This window comes from Myotis davidii, unplaced genomic scaffold, assembly GCF_000327345.1.
Source record: "Myotis davidii unplaced genomic scaffold, ASM32734v1 scaffold313, whole genome shotgun sequence".
Classification (NCBI taxonomy): Eukaryota; Metazoa; Chordata; class Mammalia; order Chiroptera; family Vespertilionidae; genus Myotis; species Myotis davidii.
This window is the reverse complement of record NW_006286275.1, coordinates 1,348,514-1,363,404: the sequence shown is the minus strand read 5'-3', so window position 1 is coordinate 1,363,404 and position 14,891 is coordinate 1,348,514. Positions and strand designations below refer to the sequence as shown.

The 14,891-nt window shown below is 37.1% G+C and overlaps 1 protein-coding gene across 1 annotated transcript in view; it reads right to left on the bottom strand.

Annotated features, from left to right (window-relative positions):
• Positions 1–14,891, bottom strand: part of GFRAL (GDNF family receptor alpha like) — a 52,111-nt gene that overhangs the window by 2,279 nt on the left and 34,941 nt on the right. Inside the window, 2 exon segments of the mRNA XM_006757749.2 lie at positions 533–605; positions 692–787. Of these exon segments, the coding sequence (XP_006757812.1) occupies positions 533–605; positions 692–787 (169 nt within the window).

The window sequence follows — 14,891 nt, the reverse complement described above, 5'->3', positions numbered from 1 at the left end:
AGTGAATTAAAATGTCAGGCTGAAGTAATGTCTTCCTAATGGTACCCTGTGAGGCCTCCAATTATACAGACCTGGATGCTTGCATATTAAAACATGAATAAAATACATTAGCATGTAAGAAATGTGACTGAAGAGCACACCTTTAGGTAAATATAAACTGTGTGAAGTACACAACAGGTCCATTATGTAAGCTGATTAATCTTGCAAATGATTTGAAGCAGGAAGGCAGCAAAGTTCAATTTGGATTTCATAAGAAAACCAAGGAAAAGATTGATAACACTTTAATTGGGAGAACAATACATATGCGTTTGTAAAATGCACGCTAAAAAATTCCCTTATGATCACATTTCCCTTACATACGATGACTGAGAGTAACGTTTCCATGGACCCAGCCCACATTAAATGTTGATTTAGTAGGTCTTAATGGAGAAACTTTCATTCCCGGGCCCTGTGTGAGCTCTGCCAGGGTGAAGTGTGTTTTAACAGGGCTGATTCACTTCCAGCCCTTCCCTTCTGGGCTGTATTCTGTTACCTCAGCTTGAACAAAACCACGAGAAGGATTCCACAGGTGACTGTCATGCACATGACGGCATAAATCACTTCTCCTAGAAACAAGATGAAAGGAAAATTACTGGATTTCTACAGAGAATAAATAATAAAAAATAGTACCGAGGTCTGATGTTTAACTGACCGTTGGAGGGGGAATGAGATCCGTGTAGAGTTTTTTCCTTTGGTTGTTTTCTTTTTTGCCATGCAATGCCTTTGACATTGGACAGAGCTGAATAATCTGAAAGAAAATAATGAAAATGAGATTAAAGCATAAAGGAAAAGCATTATTTTTACCCCATGGGTTGTAATTTGCTTTATTTTATAAGGCAGCAACTTATTTCTATGTTACTATTTAATAAAATATAATCGATTAGGGTGTTTCTTAAATTTTAACAGCTTTTTTCATTTTTGAATCAGACAATTTCCTTATTAAAAAAACTTTTTTCAAAGCATAATTAGAAAAAAATGACACTTTATAAGATAGTTGTATATGTAAACCAGGGGGAAAAAAGACAGTAACTTTAGGCTGCCATTGGGATATTGAAAAATATTCCTTCTTTACATGAGTGATTGTTGTAATGTGCTTTTAATGATATCTTATTTCCCTAAGATCCAATGTATTTATGAATTCTTACAAAGGAGAGTCTTTAAACCAATCACCCTGTTCACTTCTCTACTCCGATATCTCAATATCCAGCTCTACTTATTCCCATTATTCTGTTTCCCTTTTTCAACCCCTTCAGTTTCTATTATTACCTGTTTTCTACTCACGTAAGTGCACTCTTGGCCACTCTGTGACCCTAGTCTTCATGGCCATGTTTTGCAAAACACATCTTGACCTCACTTCACAAAACACAAGATGAAAAGATGCAATCCTTAAAATTAATTGATAAAGCTATTGTAGATGACTTTTATAAATAAGTTTGCAGTGAAATCACCCCTAGTCTTGAGCCAGTTCAACACAAATATTGCCAAACATACCAATAACCCAATAATCCAATTTCTTTGATGATGATGTTGATCCAGATGAGTTTTGATGCATAAAAAATTTAGATAAAGACTTCACTTGTAGGAGGTTTTGCTATCATCTGTTATACATGCTTTGTGCATTTTGAGACCAGGAAGTCCAAGTATGAATAGATAGTTTTTTGCAGAAATGAGTGTATCAAGTAGCAGGATAATATGTCCCATGACAATAGTGACGGTAGGCTCTGAGTGGGAAGGGAGATGAGAAGATACATTACCGTCAGTTCCATTTAGTCCATTCTCTACCCAGGGATGCTGCTGTTCAGAGGCCAGCTCTTTGGAAACCAAGGTTTGAGGTCTATGTTATGGATAATTGGTAGAAAGCACAGGACACAGACTGTTTCATGTTTTATATCAGTTACCAAACTCTCAGGGTGGGTCCAGGAGAAGCAGCCTAATTCAAGAGCTAGAAAAGTAACCTAGGATTTTGTCATTAGAAAACCCATTCCCAATGAGTCTAAACTTTAATCCAGTTAAGGTATTTTTAGCTCAAGATGTTTAAATCCCCAACTCACATTTTGGGTTATCATGTAATGTTTATAGAAGTCTGACCTTCTTAGAAACTAAAATATCAACTTCTGAATGTGAAAGTGATAGAATTAGATAAGGCTTGTGAAAAATGTTCACTTTTATGGTTATAAAATAAATTTTGTTATTCACTATAAAGTTGAAATGGAAAATTTGAGCTATTTCAAATAATAGCATTTTTTATAATAGCAGTCCTTTTTGGAAGAATTAGTTTCATTTAAATTAAGCATACAGATTTTTAGTTAAATAAATTATTATAATAAAATTATATTTAAATTAATTATGAATATGAAGGATAAATTATTTAAAGTTCAGTGGCATTTTGTGACCTTTTAGACATCCATGGCCTAAATGTAAATGTGTATAATATATATTGATTATTCAAATGGTGCTATAGTTTTCTTTTATGAAATTCTATCTCTAAGTACATTTGGTCTAGTTAGGTATCATGATTTACCTTTGCATAAGATAAAAGGTATTATTTTGAAAAATTAGACTATCTTTTATGTATATGACTGCCTAAAGTAACCATTAAACGTTCACCTAGCAAAGTTTAGAAAGAATCATCTCATTCACTAAATTTCACTCACATGGAACTCATTAACAAGGTTCTAATAGATCAATGACAGAAATGCTAGCTAATGATCCCAGTGAAAATTTTAAAGTGTCTAGCAATCACTCCACAATCTTTAATATTGCACCCTAGGAGGATACCAAATATCAGTGAGAGAGATTAATGTTACAGAGGGTTTCTTGGCTACTGAAGCCCATTGGAGATTCTTCCCCAGCCTTTTATAAACAGTGAGGTTTAAAGTGTTTTATAACCATGAAATTAAAGTCGTCAGACTTAATAACCAACCTCAGTCCCACACCATCTGCTATATTTATAGATAAACACTGTCAGTGACTTGTTTATCTTAATTTGCTCTCTAGAGGAATTAAACACTGTTATGAACTGTATTGTAAAATCCCTGTACATTTGATGGGAAATCAAGATTAATTTCAGCTGTACATTAAGAACAAATTTAAATAGTATTCTTCCCAAATGAGCCACAGAGTTGTCATTATTTCTATTCTTTTCTTCCAAAATCCTTGTGCAGAAATGGCTGATGGAGACCAAAACTATACTTATATAAAATGGTAAATGCAGTGTAAACAATGTGGTGGATCACATATGAAATAATGACTTAAAAATAAATGTCAGAATACTTGAAATAAAAATTAAACATATAAACTGCAAATGTGTAAGTTTTCAATTAAAATTTTAATTAAAATATAACCTAGAAGGGTCTACTTGGAAGAACTATTTGATAAAATGAAAATTTTCATAGCATAATTTAAAAATATATTTTGTAATTCAAGGATTACCTTCTTGCATATCCAAAGGTTGGCACCCTTTATTAGTGTTAATATGTTAAATTTCTAATTTGGTCAAGATTTCCTTATCTAAAGGCATATAAATTCCCAAATAGAAAATGAGTTTTGAATTATTTCATCTAATGATCAGGAATGAAATTTCATATATAATGGACTATTTTGATCATTGTTGTCTGAAAGCCCCCTTCTAAAATATACCCCAGAAGTATTGGTATTGGGACAAAAGGAAAATACATAAGCATCTTTAAATTTAAAAAAATATAATACATTAGTAATATGATAAACCAAAGTATAAACACAGATAATGAGGATTCAATACCACTGCTGCTAAAACTTACGTTGTAAAACTAAACCAACGAGATAATATGCGTGCCTAAACAATCATGATCTGCATCAATAAGACATGCTCATTTATTTAGTTCACAAACTTCAAAGGAGACAAAACCATGTCTTAGGTTTATTTTCTACACTATGGCTAAACACATGGTGGTTACCAATCAGGGGCTGCAGGAAGGGGAAACTTGGAGGTATTAGTCAAAGGGTACAAAGTTTTATTTATGCAAGATGAATAAATCCTAAAGATGTACTACACACTGTGGTGCCTGTTGTTAGAAATACTGAATTGTACACTTAAAAATTAGCAGGAAGGGTAGACCTCATTTTAAGTATTCTTATCAAACACATACAAAAATAATAAATACAGAGAATGGAAGGAAACTTTGGAGCTGATAAATATGTTTATGGTATAGATTTTAGTGATGGTTTCATTGTGTGTGCTTATCTTCAAACTCATCAAGCTGCATACATCAAATATGGACAGCTTTTTCATATATCAACAAAAACAAAACCAAACCCACATAAATGAGTAAGTATGCACGCCAGAACATTCGTCTTGAGTTTTGACCTGAGCCAAAAAGCTCAGTTAGTAAATGACTATCCTGATGGTCCTGACTTCTGATGGTTTGACTTAAGCTTTTTTGACTTTATGAATGTGCAAAAGTGATACACGTTTAGTAGGAACTGTGCTTTCAATATCCTGGGCTAGGGATTTGTGGTATGATGCTCTCATGAACTGGGCAGTGGCAGCAAGATGGATTTGCCCAATCGTAGGTTAATAAGTATTCTGATCACACCTAAGGTAGACCAGGCTGTGATGTAGGTTGGGTGTATTAAATGTATGTTCAACTTATATTTTCAACTTATGATGGGTTTTGTCAGGACATAACTCCATCCTAAGTCTAGGTGCATCTATTGACAGGCCTGGTTCTTTGATCTTTGGTTGAATGACAGTTTTATTCACATGTCTTATAGATTTGTTTGTTGATTATATATATAAAGTATATAACATGTAACAGGTAACATGTAACAATACAACATATAATATATAATAGTATATAGCAGTGGTCGGCAAACTGCAGCTCATGAGCCACATGCGGCTCTTTGGCCCCTTGAGTGTGACCACGAAGTTTCAATCGCACTGTGCCCGTAAGTGGTATTTTGTGGAAGAGCCACACTCAAGGGGCCACAGTTTGCCGACCACTGGTATATAGTATATAATATACATATATAACTGTGCTAATAAAATCTCCCAAATGTTCTGCATTCTTCTTAATAGTTTCTGAAAATAATGAAATAGTCACTGAAGTAGCAATGGGAATGCAAATTATGGTATTTCTAATAACTAACACTAGATTAGCTCAATAAAGTATTATGGTTTTAGAAGGAAATAATTTTACATCTTAGAATTAAAAAACACACACCTGTCACCTATAGCTTTGGGCTCAGACAAAACAGACCTAAAGACACTGATAGAGCCTAGCCAGTGTGTCTCTGTGGTTGAGCACTGACCTATGAATAAGGAGGTCACAGTTTGACTCCAGGCAATGCCCTAGTTGCAGGCTTGATCCCCAGTAGGGAGCTTGCAGGAGGCAGCTGATTGATGATTTTCTGTCTCTCCCTCCCTCTCCCTTCCTCTCTGCAAAATAAATAAAAACATATATTTTTAAAATATATATATTGATAGAAAGTAGGAATAGAAGATTTCTGGTTAGAGCATCCTATATAATAAAAGCCTAATATGCTAATCGACCAAACAGCGGAAAAACCAGTGGGCAAAGTGGGGCTGGTGAGGGGCGGCACAGGCCAGCTAAGGCAGGTGCCATGGGCAGAGGGAGGGAACGGCGATGGGGAGGGCGAGGGGAGGCAGCAGGGTGATGGGGGTCGGGGCCAGCCACTCACCTGCTGGTGCCGTCCCCTGATTGGCCCACAGGTCACCTCCTGCAGAGGGAGGCCACTCGTGGTGGTGGCCAATGGCCCTCTGGTCGCCTCCTGCAGAGGGAGGCCAGACTGTGGCTTAGGCCCACTCTCCCCAGTGTATATGTAGATTTTTATAATTATATATTTGTATATATGTCCATAGAATGGAAGAGAAAAATGCATGTATATACTCATGCAACACACAATGCTTTACTTCTATATATGGTGCTCAATGCTTTACAAGGCACTTTGACAAACACTGTTTAATTTTAGAGCTAGTCAAATAAGAGGAATTATTATTTTGACTTAATAAAGAATCTCAGACTCAGAATAGTTGTCTTGTTCAAGATCACAAACTTGGTAAGTAGGGGAGATGTGACTTACAGCAAAATCTCCTACCAATGATATGTAATATACATCCTAGAAACCAGAAAAAAGTAAAATACTTTTAGCTTTTTCAACGTGGCAGACAATTGGATTAGGAAATACATTTGAAAAATAATAGGGAAAAGTTGTATTTGATAGTGTTGTACAATAAGAAGCACTTAATAGTACTATCTGATTGCAAATGTTCATGATTATATACGTTTCTGTTGCTGAAATTCACAAGAGAAGAAGTAACATAACAAAAATGTAACTAAAGTATCTGAAATGCCTCACATACACCCGTAGGACATTTTAACCTGCGCACACCTCTGACATCACATCATTTTCAATGTAAGCAGACAACTCAAACACTTTAATTTTAGGATTTAACAGAAATATAAAAAATTAATGCTGCAATTCTTAACACGGGTTATCTTAGACCGGGGTGGGGAATGTTCAGTTTGCGGGCCATATAAGGCCCATGAAATCATTTGGTCTGGCATTAGGGTGAGTGAATTAAATGACTGATGAAATATAGCAGGATAATTTTTACGTTGATAATTTTGTATGGCCCGTGAATGATGTTATAAATATCCAAATGGCTCTTGGCAGAAAAAAGACTGATTTCAAAATGAGCATTTTCTCTTTTTACAGATGTAGAGTTAGGACCAGATAAATCTTTCCAGAGTATTCATCAGACAAAGGACATACAAAGAATAATTCACAAAAGATCAGTGTAACTGCTTACAAACAGACTTGGCTATATCTTTGGTTACTATAATCTATGTCTACATTGATACAACTTGAGTATTCCATAAAAATAACTCCCCTATTTAAAGCTATCTATGTCTAGAACAAGTTTAATAGGAAAAAAATGTATTCCCGAAACGGAAGTGATTTTTACTTTACATTATATTATGTAAGCACTAGGAGAGCTTGGAATAAAACAAATGTAAGATAAACATTGGACTATTTTACACTATATTTTAATGATTTAATAAGTTTATGTTTTTATATGTGGAGGTTTTGTAACATAAAATTTTTATGAAAAAAAGTATATATGACAATAACATTAATTGTCTAGATAGTTTTCTGATGTCTCCATTTGGAATTGAATCATTTACTAATGTGTACCCTTTTGGAAATGTATAAGACTTTACTTGATTGGCTTATGAAATTTTTTCAAGGTTGATTAAAAACACCAGAGAAAAGAGAGAGAAATAAAATAAATAAAAGGGAAACATTTCGGAAAGCCTTTATAGTAATTTGGAATGATAAAATAATTCAGAAACTCTCTTTCCGGTACATAAATTTGCAAATTTTAGGAAAAAAGCTGAAAGTATGATATATGTTGTTAATTCTCCTTAGACAACAATCTTCTTGAGAATTGACACCACATCTATCTAATTTACAGTATAATATGGCTACTGCAATGCCATTCCCATGTGATTATCTAATGGCCAAAAAAGTATATATCAGCAACTTTCACATTTGGAATAGCACATCTGTCACTGTATGGTGACATACACTATGTAGTATATTATTATATACCAATCTCTCTTAACTTAAATGTCATCAGCCAAGAGTCATCACATTTAATTCCCAGTACCTTTCACATATTATTACCATTTCTTAAAATATGAATTCAATGTCCCAACTGCAATGCATAGGGTTTCCTAATCCATTAAAACGTGCTAAACTATTTTTTCCTGGGCATTAATTCTAAGAATCTAGTTTGTTTACTCTTTGCCCACTAGTAAACAAACTTTACTAATGACCAAAGAGTAAGCATCTTCTTCATTGAATTAGATGTCTAAGTGGACACAGTAAATTCAAAATTTGTTAGAAGAGGAAAATAAACTGAACACTGTAAAATACTAGTTGGTTCTGTAGAATACCTTTATACTTTTATGCATTAGACAAATAAAAGATGCCATGAGTAAACATAAGTAAATGATTTTGAAAATTCTAGATTAAACACAATAAGTTGCAAACATTTACTTGCTGCAAGTGTTTCTAGTTTTTTGGTTTTTTTTTTTTTACTATGGTATATGGGCATACTTTACCTAAATTTATTTTCCCCATGGGATATATCTTGGAATCTACTAAAAAATCTTGGAAAACATGGGTAGATGTGGTTGATAGACAGATATTTATATATTTTGGGTGGGCATAAGGTATTTTTTGAGGATTTCTATCTTAATCAACAGAAAGTCAGAAAACACAATACATGTAGGTATTCATTTATAATACTTTACTAAGCACGCACATTCACAAGGACCCGACACCACAATTTTTCTTATTCTCCATTCCTAGGAGTCAAACAAATTTTTTACCCTGTGGTTTGGGAGATTCCTGACTTCCCAAATGCTACTCCTATTGCCCCTTGGAGAGGCTGGTGTGATGCAACATTAATTCCATGCTTGCTGACAGTTAATCTTTCATTCTTCAATGTCTTAACCTGTCCTCAGGGGATATGGCAAATTTAGCATTTTCCCTCTACTTTGGTGACCTATTCCAGCAGAACTAGAAGGAATTCATGGATCATTTATTCCTAGTCACCTATAAATGTCTACAGGACCATGTGGCAGAAACCACCCTATTTGTACCCAAGTACAGATGTTCCAGTTAAGTAATCACTTCCCACATCAAAGGTAGCACTATGGTAATCAATATGGGGCACATTTGTAGGGCAATACGAGACCCTGCCCTCATGAAGTTCTCGATTTAGTTTCAGGTAAAGGGACTAATATAAATAAAGTGAGGTGGGAATAAATGAGGGGCAACTAAGTACACCAGAACACATACCAGCCTTATTTCCTACCATTCCTCAAATGTATACCTTTTCATGGATCATTTATACCTAGTCACATTTAGTACACATTTAAGATATGGCGGGGAAACAAGACCGGTGTGTGTTCTAGGTGACCTTGGAAATCAGATGAGGAAGTTTAGATGTGAAAACAGGATCCAAGGAGACCAAGAGCTGTCTTTTTGCACACAGACATAACTTGGTCAAGGCACCATTTGAGAATGAGTCTACTCATGGTAGACAGACTGGTTTGGTGGGGAGACCTAAGTAGGAAGCTACAGTAGCAGTTTAGGTAGAAGAAAATGAAAACTAAAAATAGCCGGTGGAAGCCAGAGCAGAGAACAAAACAAATGTAAGTGTACATTTAAAACAGAGAACTTTTTGTTGGAAAGCGTAACAGAACATCATAGCACAAGCATGTGAGTAGAGATGGATTAAAACCAGCTCTGCCTCACTCCAGCGCTGTCATTTTAAGCCGTGTACTGAGACTCTGCCCTCCTATCTTTAAAATGGGAAAATGCCTACCACAAAATGTATTGCTAAAAATCAAATATGACAATATATAAAGAGATTCTGGACCTGTGTTTGGTACAAAATACCTGCTCAAAAATGATATCATTAATAAATATTATATTGACTTCTATTTGATATTGAACATGCAGAGGAAAATCAAAGATGACTCAGGTTCTTGGAGGGACATGATGTTTTAGAATAGCTTTGGCATGAAGATGAAAGAATAATAGAGGAGAGAGCTACAATGTCCTTCTCTCCATTTTTCAAACTGACTGCTCAGGGAGAACACTGACTTTTAGAGTCAGAAAGACTCCATCATTCTCTTAGTTGTGTCATTCATTAGCCTAGGACAAGCTAATTCAACCTCTGAGTCTCATGCTTCTCATATGAGAAGGGGAATTGAGATTGATTATATTATTTTGCACAAGGATTCACTCCTCTTTCACTGTAATGGATTACAAACCCACTGCCTGATGCCACATGACTTATAGCATCAATTTTTGTGGGAGGAGTACATTTACTGCCCTCACTGACATTGGGCTTGAACTTGACTTGAGTTATTAAAAAAATGTGATCAGCAATGATATATGTTATGTTCAAGCTTAAAAACAATTCGATTCCTTGCCTTTTTTAAAACTCTGCCATAAAAATGGCATATTCCAAATAGTGGTGACACCTTTTGCCTGAGTCTAGAAATGGGTCACAGAACCTCATCTGTCAACCCATACCTGTCTGCAGGTACCATGACCAAATAATCAAGCTGCTGAAGTTTGGAGTGTATGAAACTGCATATATATTTTATTGATTTCTTACAGAGAGGAAGGCAGAGGGAGAGACAGTTAGAAACATCGATGAGAGAGAAACATCAATCAGCTGCCTCCTGCACACCTCCTACTGGGGATATGCCCTTAACCAAGGTACATGCCCTTGACCGGAATTGAACCTGGGACCCTTCAGTCCGCAGGCTGATGCTCTATCCACTGAGCCAAACCAGTTAGGGCGAAAAGTATATTTTTTAAAATGACTTTCTGTGCCCAAGTTTCCTGTTAAATTAAATGAAGAAAATAATATTTATTATTTCATTGTAAGGATTAAATGAGACAAAACATAAAATATCTTGTAGATGATAGACATACAATGAAGTTATTACTTAAATTAGAAAGGTGTATTTCATCATGGTTGCATATCAGTATTAACTATGCAGCATTAAAAATGAAAGATTCCTAGGACTTATCACTATAATTTTTAATTTAATAGGTCAAAGGATAAGTGGGGATAAAGTTCTGGACATTCATAATTTCAAAAAGTTGTCTATACCCTTTCGATGCATGGTTGGGATATAGAACCATTGGTAGAGAATGGAAAATTCATGATGCTGGAGGTGAAAGAGAGAGAAACCAGATTTCAAACCACATTGTGGTAGGATAATGGCATACAAGCTCTTAATGAGAGAGAAGAAAAGGTCAGGGATTTCTGTTTAGTAGATAAAGGCTTTTGAAAAAATCAGCAACTGGTAGAGAATAACCAGATGTAGGGATAGTAACTCTTAAGTCAGTTTTACCAATTAGAGAAAAATTTATTTGGTTCAGTAAGAGATCTTTCCACCTCAAAATTCCCCTTTCAGCTACCTGGCAGTATTAAAAGAACAAACACAATTAAAAGCAACAATATTTCCATTGTAGAGGAGTGGTGCTGGAATGGAAGTTAGGGCCAAAGAACAGTGAGGGAAGGGGACTGGGTCGGAGCAGCCGTGTAGAAGTGTTGGAAGGCACAATTAGGCTTGTAGACATATGCTCAGTGTACATTTTCAATGTAATAACTACCATATGTACTTTAAACAAAATGCCATTGTATGTTGCAGCCTGTCTGTTACCCGAGGAAGAGTGAGTGAATAGAGATGCAGGTAGTGACTCACGGCTGGCATGGAAACTTAAAACGTCACAGCAGCATCTTCCTACACAGACCCCGGTGGCACACAGCAGTATATCATTAACCTGCCCTTTGAAAAATGCCCCAGAATCTGATTTATATGGTTTCCCACTTTTCAGATTGCCTTGACCCCCAACTGAAATGGACATTCAACCAGGAACCAGTGAGCTCTGGTCTCCTCTTGCCGTCGGATTGTTTTGAAATCCCCTATCTTATACTGACGATGAGTGTCCGGCCACCCAATGCATCATAACGATGCATCAGTCCCATAGTTCTGGCAAACTCAAAGCATATTAGGAATTGGGAATTCTCAGACCCCAGCCTCAGTGGCAAATAAAGGAAGCCATTCCACCCCAAACTGGAAGCTGGCAGACGAGAGAGAGACAACGAGGAATAGTCTATCTCGGAGACATACTCTCAGAACATCATCAGCACTCCCTCTACCTCACCCAGCATTCACTCTGCGTTCTTTTATCTAGTTTGAAAACCAACTTGTTTACTGTAATTGGTACCACAGGAGCCAAATAAATGCTTTCGAAAGAGTAACAGATAAGAAGAATGACAATTATGTTGTTCCCACACTTACAGTTTACTAGATATCAACATGATGTGAGAGTGTTCTTATAACTTGGAGATGGAGAGACTATTTACTGGTGTTTGCAATGCTGTCAAGGGTTTCCTTGAACCCATGCAAAGAGCTCTAGAAGATGCTTTGAGACAATATGATACTGATGGAAGGTAAGCTGTCATTACCAACGTGTTCTTAATAAATCTGGGCTCCTTGCTCACCTATCTCATTTTATTTGTCTAGGTACCAAATGTTCTTTTTTTTCTAAGGAGTCCCCCTTTAAGATGATATCCCAGCATGTAGGTGCCAGAGCAATAACTATTAAGTGCCCGCATATGGAGTTTTATGGGAATACATCTGATGCCATTATATTGTTGTCACAAGAATACTTGGCTCTTTAAGCCAGGAATACACATGCTCATAATAAATGATTTTATGACTTCACATACACAATCATGATGCACAGAAAGTAGAAAGGAAAGGCTGCTTATTTTATGCAGCTTTGGCACCAACTCCAGCCCCAATTATAGGCAACAAGGGGATTGTATGAAGCCAGTGAAAGCATAAGGGTGGAAAAATGGAAAAGATAACACTGTGCTTTCACAGACTGAAGCCTTTTATTGTTTGGATTGTAACAGTATTGTTTTGTTGTTTTATTTCCTTCCATGATCTTAAATGCTCCTTCCTTCTCTAGTGATTCCAAAATGTGAGTTGTCTCACTCATCAATGGCAACTCTTTAATCTTTTCTTTTGGCTCAGAACAAACAACAAAGGTAGTCATGGATGATTCATCCCATCTTTCATGCTCAGGGGCAGCCTCTTTCCCCTCCCTTAACAACACCTAAGCCTTTAAGATGGAGTTGGGAGAAAGTGAAGGTAGGAGACAGCTGTTCTCCTGTTGTTTCTATTGAGGGTTCGTACGCTGCAGTATTTCCAGATTACAGTCGTGTGAAGCATTTTCTGCAAAATAGGAAGCCAAGCCAAATTTGCTGGGTTTCAGGTCTGCAGACAAAATTTAAACCAGCTGGATTTTATTGGGAACTGTTGTGCACAAGTAAACCTCGTGGTGAAACTGAAGCCAGCGTTTGTCTCCATTGGAATGGGCTGTGTCTTTAGGGGATACCCCCACCCCCATGTCTCTTCCCTTGAGGGAGTGTTGAATTTTGAAATGTCCTGGAGAAACCTGCCAGGTGATTTCTTAGAAGTTCTGATTGGAATATTAGCCAGTGAAGGTGGATGGTGCAACCAGATCAGATGCCGCTCTTCAGAGAGGTTAAGAGGAAGCTGGGTCTCCCCCTGGAATCTGATTTTAAATTACCCCAGTTAAAACAGCTAACGATTCCTCATACACATATACTTATAAAAACAAAAGCCAACACATACATATTCACTGAATCTCTTTCACACCCACACAGAATAGTGCTTGGTCAAAGTGCCAAATAATGGCCAACTTAATGCTGTATACAGCAGAAGTTCCATACCATATTTTGAGTATGCCTTACATGAAAATTTTCATGTTCCTTGCTTAGAAACATGCCATTTTATAGATTTAAACATATAAGTAGCAGAAGCAAAGAAACATGCCCTACGGTGATTATTTAGTGAGCCTCAGACACATTATTTATAAAGCTACTTGGAGTTTGGAAAACAACATGATAAAAACCTTTTACTCCAAATCTCAATTTAGATTTCTGAAAGAATGAGTATTTTTTCAAGGGTAAAGAAAGAACTGAAAAGCCTCTCTTAAATTTTTGGTATAATCACAGGAAGGAAAAGTTCTTGGCAGACTACTGGTCTTTTGGCAACAAAACAAAACAAAACAAAAAAACCTACTCCAGAGCTTACACAGGTAGTGTGGATGTTTGTTGAAGATGTACTGGCCTCAATTATATCTTCAGCCTCCTAATCCATGAATATTAGGGCACGACTAACATCAGAGACCACCTATTTTTTTATAAACTTTTACTAAACTTTAAAATTTAACATGTAAAAAACCTGTGTTCTAGGGTAAGGGTAGCTGATTTCCTCTGTACCCCCTGATATATTTAGAGATCAAACTTATTTCCTAGACTCTTGCTTTTTTGTTATTCACCTGAGGATATGCTTTTTATTATTATTATTATTATTATTATTATTATTTTTATTATTTTAGAGAGAGAGGAAAAGAGAGAGAAAAACCATCGATGTGAGAGAGAAACATCTATCGCTTGCCTCACATACTTACCTCACCCAGCGATCTAACCTGAAACCTTCCTGTACAGGAAGATGCCCCAACCAACTGAGCCACCTGGCCAGGGCAGGCTCTTGGTTTTGTTTTGTTTTTTATATTACATCAAACAAATTTTCAAGGATTCTCTTCTTATACACACACATGTTCCCTGGAAGATATAACATCCTATATAATAGAGAAGTGATATGCAAATTGACCATCACTCCAACACACAGGATGGCCGCCCCAATGTGGTCAAAGATGGCCATCCCCATGTGAACACAGGATGGCCAGCAGGGGAGGGCAGTTGTGGGCAATTAGGCCAGCAGGGGAGGGCAGTTGGGGGGGACAATGCCTGCAGGGGAGGGCATTTGGGCAGGACAAGGCCTACAGGGGAGGGCATTTGAGAGGGACAAGGCTGATAGGGGAGGGCATTTGGGAGCAACCAGGCCAGCAGGAGAGGGCAGTAAGGGGTGACCAGGCCTGTAGGGGAGGGCAGTTAAGGGTGACCAGGACATCAGGGGAGGGCAGTTGGGGGCAACCAGGCCTGCAGGGGAGGACAGTTAGGGTGACCAGGCCGGGACGGGAGGTCAGTTAGGGGTGTTCGGGCTGTCAAGGGAGCAGTTAGGCATTGATCAGGCTGGCAGGGGAGTGGTTAGGGGGTGATCAGGCTGGCAGGCAGAAGCGGTTAGGGGCAATCAGGCAGGCAAGTGGTTGAGAGCCACCATTCTGGATTGTGAGAGGGATCAGTCGGAAAT